This window comes from Nothobranchius furzeri, chromosome 5, assembly GCF_043380555.1.
Source record: "Nothobranchius furzeri strain GRZ-AD chromosome 5, NfurGRZ-RIMD1, whole genome shotgun sequence".
Taxonomy (NCBI): domain Eukaryota; kingdom Metazoa; phylum Chordata; class Actinopteri; order Cyprinodontiformes; family Nothobranchiidae; genus Nothobranchius; species Nothobranchius furzeri.
Genome location: NC_091745.1, coordinates 79,334,121 through 79,340,120, shown reverse-complemented (window position 1 = coordinate 79,340,120; position 6,000 = coordinate 79,334,121). Strand labels below are relative to the sequence as shown.

General features: G+C 46.8%; 1 protein-coding gene across 4 annotated transcripts in view; it reads right to left on the bottom strand.

The window, feature by feature from the left end:
• The window catches only part of adam22 (ADAM metallopeptidase domain 22), an 83,517-nt gene that overhangs the window by 72,768 nt on the left and 4,749 nt on the right, over window positions 1–6,000 (bottom strand). For all 4 annotated transcript variants that reach the window (XM_054741398.2, XM_015950615.3, XM_015950617.3 and 1 more), the window contains exon 3: window positions 5,908–5,984. In XM_054741398.2, coding sequence (XP_054597373.2) covers window positions 5,908–5,984 — 77 coding nt within the window. The remainder of the gene's footprint in view (window positions 1–5,907; window positions 5,985–6,000) is intronic.

Here is a 6,000-nt window from a genome sequence, read left to right as displayed (position 1 = left end):
GTAATGCTGCATGATGAAGCATCTTGAATCCTCCTTCAGGTAGCAAGAATGGGATATTTTGCAAGAATGATCAAGCCAACAGACTCATTCACTGCCTTAAACCTGAACGATAACGTGTCCGAGCGCCACAAGGCAATATGAATTTATAACAGAACGCCCACACTCCCATTATTCACAGTGCAAGGGTAAGCACCATCCCCAAGCAAGGACTGGAAAAACATCATAATGTGTTCTGTAGCACCGAGCCAGGAGAGACAGCAGAAACACACACCAGTCTGAAACAGCCCACAGCGCCGGTGTCGCTCTTATCAAACAGCGTTACTGAAAATCTAAATCCTGTGTCTGGTCATTCAGCTAAAAGACGCCTCCCACTCCTGCGCCCACACATCCTCATCAGCTGGGTTCGTTCTGTCTGGATGAAAAGCTGTAAACAGCATCAGCACAGCTGGGCAGAGGCGTGTGGATGAGGAGGACCAACAGGGCAGCAGGAGGAGGAGCAGGGAGCTCACAGCAGGGTTAGAAAAGAGGCAGAAACAGTGGAAATAAGGAAGTGGATTCATTCATCCAATCTCTGTTGCATTTTCTGTATTTGTTTAATTCTGGTTGTGTTTGGAGAGCTGGAGTGGAGAAATGAAACCCACCCAATCAGAGGAGAGATGTCCGAATATCAGGAAGTAAGACACCAAATCCTGCCATCTGAAGCGCAGCTCGGATGTGGCTCACTGCTAGTTCCTGTAACAGGTGCACCAGTGTTTTTGTGCAGACAGAGGCGAGGCTGCCATTTTGTCCAACTGATCCCTCGGACCAGCACCAACACAGGCAAGACGGGTGGAGAGTCTTGCCCAAAGACACAGCGGCAGGATAACCCTAGCAGGAGCTGGAATCAATCATCCGATCACAACCCGCTCTACTTCCCGAGACCCTGCGGTCTTAAAGCCTCCAAGCTTCAACCACATCTAAACGGGTCGGCCCCTCAGAGCTGTCATGATGGTAAACTTGACCCATTAAAGGGTTACTTTATTAGCTTGCCTTGCTTTCAGCGCCCCTTAGTGTCCGTTAGTAAAACCAAAAGTGAAATTTATCTCCTCGCAGTGTGTTCCTCTTTAATCTAACAGCTGATGTCTCCTCAGCCTTCATTAGAGTCTACAGGAGCGATTTATCACTAAATCAAACAAATCAGCTGTGTTCATGATCTAAAGCATGCATCTAAGGCATGCTCAATTCATCATCATTCATTATCGTGCTGATTACCTAGAAGCTGAAAATGTCTCTTGACTGCATTCCTCGCATACCTAAGCAAGGATGTGTGGAATCAACCGGGCCAGGCTGGGGCCGACTGGAGCTATCCGGGCCGGGCCGACCAGGTACAGATGGGAATGACCCATTAATTAACAGGAGAGACACTAAACCCCGGAGGTCTGCTTTTTCCCAGTTAATTCACTCTCTGGTAGTTGCTCTATTAATAAATAAATGATCTACTTATTCATTGTGATTTACGTTTCTTATGTACTGTGTACAGCACCTTGGGCTCCCTGACGGAAGGCGCTTTATGAATAAAGCTTTGAACTGAATCAAACTGCTCCTCACTGCAAATATTATTCTGAAATTTTCTTCCAATTATATTCAGCCACAGTCTTAAGATTATATTTGACAGTGAGCTTGTTTGTGCTGAGAATTAAAAACAAACAAAAAAACAAGCTTAAGCTTTTTCTCCATAGGTTCTCATTTTTCACAAACACACCTGAGATCTACAAATATAAAATCATCTTATACGATCTTTGTGATATCAGAGAGCATGAGTTAGTGTTTACTAAAGCCAGCTGTGTGATTTCATTGGATGATTATCAAACATCACATTTCACTTTGTCATCGTCTTCCTCCGCTTATCCGGGTCCGGGTCACGGGGGGCAGCATCCCAACTAGGGAGCTCCAGACCGTCCTCTCCCCGGCCACCTCCACCAGCTCCTCCGGCAGGACCCAAAGGCGTTCCCGGACCAGATTGGAGATGTAACCTCTCCAACGTGTCCTGGGTCGACCCGGGGGTCTCCTGCCGGCAGGACATGCCCGAAACACCTCCCCAGGGAGGCGTCCAGGAGGCATCCTGACCAGATGGCCAAACCACCTCAATTGGCTTCTTTCGATCCGGAGGAGCAGCGGTTCTACTCCAAGTCCCTCCCGAATGTCCGAGCTCCTCACCCTATCTCTAAGGCTGAGCCCGGCCACCCTACGGAGGAAACTCATTTCGGCCGCTTGTATCCGCGATCTCGTTCTTTCGGTCATTACCCAAAGCTCATGACCATAGGTGAGGATTGGGATGTAGATCGACCGGTAAATCGAGAGCCTGGCTTTCTGGCTCAGCTCCCTCTTCACCACGACAGATCGACTCAGCGTCCACATCACTGCAGACGCCGAACCAATCCGCCTGTCGATCTCCCGATCCCTCCTACCCTCACTCGTGAACAAGACCCCGAGATACTTAAACTCCTCCACTTGAGGTAGGACCTCTCCCCCGACCCGGAGTTGGCAAGCCACCCTTTCCCGTCGAGAACCATGGTCTCAGATTTGGAGGTGCTGATCCTCATGCCAGCCGCTTCACACTCGGCCGCGAACCTACCCAGCAAGAGCTGAAGGTCAGAGCTGGATGAAGGTAGGAGGACCACATCATCCGCACAAAACAGAGACGAGATTCTCCTGCCACCAAACTCGACACACTCCACACCACGGCTGCGTCTAGAAATTCTGTCCATAAAAGGTAATGAACAGAACCGGTGACAAAGGGCAGCCCTGGTGGAGTCCAACCCTCACTGGGAACAGGTCCGACTTACTACCGGCTATGCGGACCAAACTCACGCTCCTCTGGTAAAGGGACTGAATGGTCCTTAACAGAAAGCCACCCACCCCATACTCCTGGAGCGTCCCCCACAGGGTGCCCCTGGGGACACGGTCATAAGCCTTCTCCAAATCCACAAAACACATGTGGATTGGTTGGGCAAACTCCCATGCCCCCTCCATCACCCTTGCAAGGGTATAGAGCTGGTCCACAGTTCCACGGCCAGGACGATAACCACATTGCTCCTCCTCAATCTGAGATTCAACTATTGATCGGACCCTCCTCTCCAGTACCTTGGAGTAGACCTTTCCAGGGAGGCTGAGGAGTGTGATCCCCCTATAGTTGAAACACACCCTCAGGTCACCCTTCTTAAAGATGGGGACCACCACCCCGGTCTGCCACTCCCTAGGAACTGCCCCCGATGACCACGCAATGTTGCAGAGACGTGTCAACCATGACAGCCCTACAACATCCATAGCCTTGAGATACCCAGGACGAACCTCATCCGCCCCCGGGGCTCCGCTGCTGTGTAGTTGTTTGACTACCTCAGCAGCTTCTGCCCCCGAGGTTGGACAGTCCATCCCCAGGTCTCCCGGCTCTATTTTTTTAAATAATGCATCTTCCACCTAACTCCAAATGCTTTTGATACTTTCGCCGTGCTGCTTCTGAAGATTGAGGATCATTCGCTGAAGGATTTCATATTTTCCTAAAATGCAAATTTCATAAAAGTTAAACTTTGATCAGAGATGTCCACAGCTGATAAAGATTTTAAAGGGACTTTTCGGACTTTTGAATTTTTATGCTTGTGATCGCCCCCTCAGGCCAAAAGCGTAACGGCAGCTTCAATAGTAGGCTCGTGCACGAGGCGTGCATGCTGTACGTGCACACTCCTTAACGAAAATAACAGCTGACAATCCCTTGTGTGTGTGTGGGGGGGGGGGGAGGACAGAGGACAGGAGAACGCGCAGCTAATTAATTAAATAATTTGGTTCTGTACCTTTCTCTGCAGCACAGCCGACAAAGGTTTATGATGGGTCAGTCCTCCTGCATGCTCAGATCATTCCCTTCCCTTGCTTGAAAAATTGTTCCAAAATGAAAGTTGAACCCACATCTTTTTTATCTGTGAATTCAATGCCGTTCGGCGAGTCTCAAATAAAAATTTGGGCATCTTACTGTAAAAAATATACCATTAATGTAAAAAATAAACTCTACATAAATTTTGTTCACACCCAGAATCAAACCCAGGTCTTCTGCATTTCAGTCCGACGTCTTACTAGGTGAGCTAAAGCGCCAGTAACATCTTTTGTATCTGTAACATTTATATCCTTGATGACAGCTGAAACAACGTACAAAGAACGGTTCGGAGCGAAAACGGCTATTTTGTTGCTAATTAGCAGGAAATATCTAGAAGAAAGTTCTACAGAAAGTAGCTAAGGGTCCTCAGAAATGTAGCTAGCTTTGTCACTAGGCGTTAGGAACAGCGACAAAGTGGCACTGCCTCTCTCTCTGCTGCTAAAGCTACGGATAGCAAATGCTACGGGCGATGCCTGAGCGTGAACGCGCATGAAGCAGCCTGCTCGACCCGAGCATCTCTCTTTTTCTGTGATTTTACAGAAAAACAGGCAATCACAGTAAAAATGCCAGGGCTCACTCTACAGGACCAGGGCATTGCAGGAGAATGTATGAAGAAGACATTTATTATTTCTATACATGTGTTGGCTGTCAAACTTCCATAATGCACCTTTAAACAACTTACACATTCATGATGAGAATTTTACAATTACAATGTGGTGTCAGATGACGGCTGAGATGAGCTGGGAGTGTGTGCGTGTGTGTGTGTGCGTGCACACACGAGTGAGTGAGTGAGTGAGTGAGTGAGTGGGTATGGGTGTGACACATTAACTGGCCAAAACATCACTCAGTGAGCTGCAGGCTTTACAGATATGAAACTGGTCAAGTTTCTAACTCAACAATCACTGAGATCAATGCTGAAGCGCTAGCTTAAACAATATTATTTTAAATCTGGGAATTTCTCAGATGAACGCGTTCACCGAGTAGGTGGATCCTGTATCCCGACTGGGACACGGATACAGGAGAGCATGGCTGCATGTGACAAGTTGCAGCATTTTTACACAGGATGTGACTTGATGAGTCTGGGAAAAGTGGCACAGAGAAGATTGTGTCAACAAGAACAGAGGTTGAGGCGAACGGAGAGGAGGGATGGAGGAAATGAGGAGCTAGTTTTCCACCAGCACAGCTGTGATCAATATCAGCGTCTGACAGAGCAGCTCTAAAGCCTTTATCGTAAATCACCTCCTGTTATGATGGAGCCTCTAAATCACACAAACACTCCAACATACAATGAGTGACCTGCTGCAGACACACACACACACACACACACACACACACACACACACACACACACACACACACACACACACACACACACACACACACACACACACACACACACACACACACACACACACACACACACACACACACACACGCAGTTAATGATTTTAGTTTTTAAAGACATTTGATTTTGTGTTTTTCTCCAAATGCTGAATGTATTTTATGGTTTATATCTACACGGTGCTTTAGTGGGCTGGTACTCATCGATAGGCAGTACAGGCACTTCTTTTTTTATAACTGAAGTTTTTAATTGATTTTTTTATGTATGTGCTCCATGTATTCCTACAAAACAAGTCATAAAAAACACTCCAGGGAGAAGAAGGAAATATAGCTTACGAACAACGGCACCAACTAAATTCTGCTCTAGCTGTTCAGTTTTTCCTTGACAGAATTATTTGAGCCATTAATGTAAGACTGAGTTTTCTACGATTAGTAAGTCAGTATAGCACCTTTCACAGGCAAAAGCTACACAGTGCTTCACAACATTTGTACCATTACATGGTGAAATGATTGTTTTGGTGAAATTAAACCCACTTCTGTGTTAAAATCAGGGCAAAAAAGGTTTAAATCTGCACACAAACACAAAAAGGCTGATGAATGAATGAATGAATTCGAATAACCAAGAAAGCAGCTAGTCAGAATTAATATCATTGCATACTCACTGATTCAGTTCCACATCCAAAATGAATTTTCTTCCAAAAGCATCAACTTGGAAGCTTGCCTGGGCCACGTGGTCCACCTAAATGTCCAGAGAG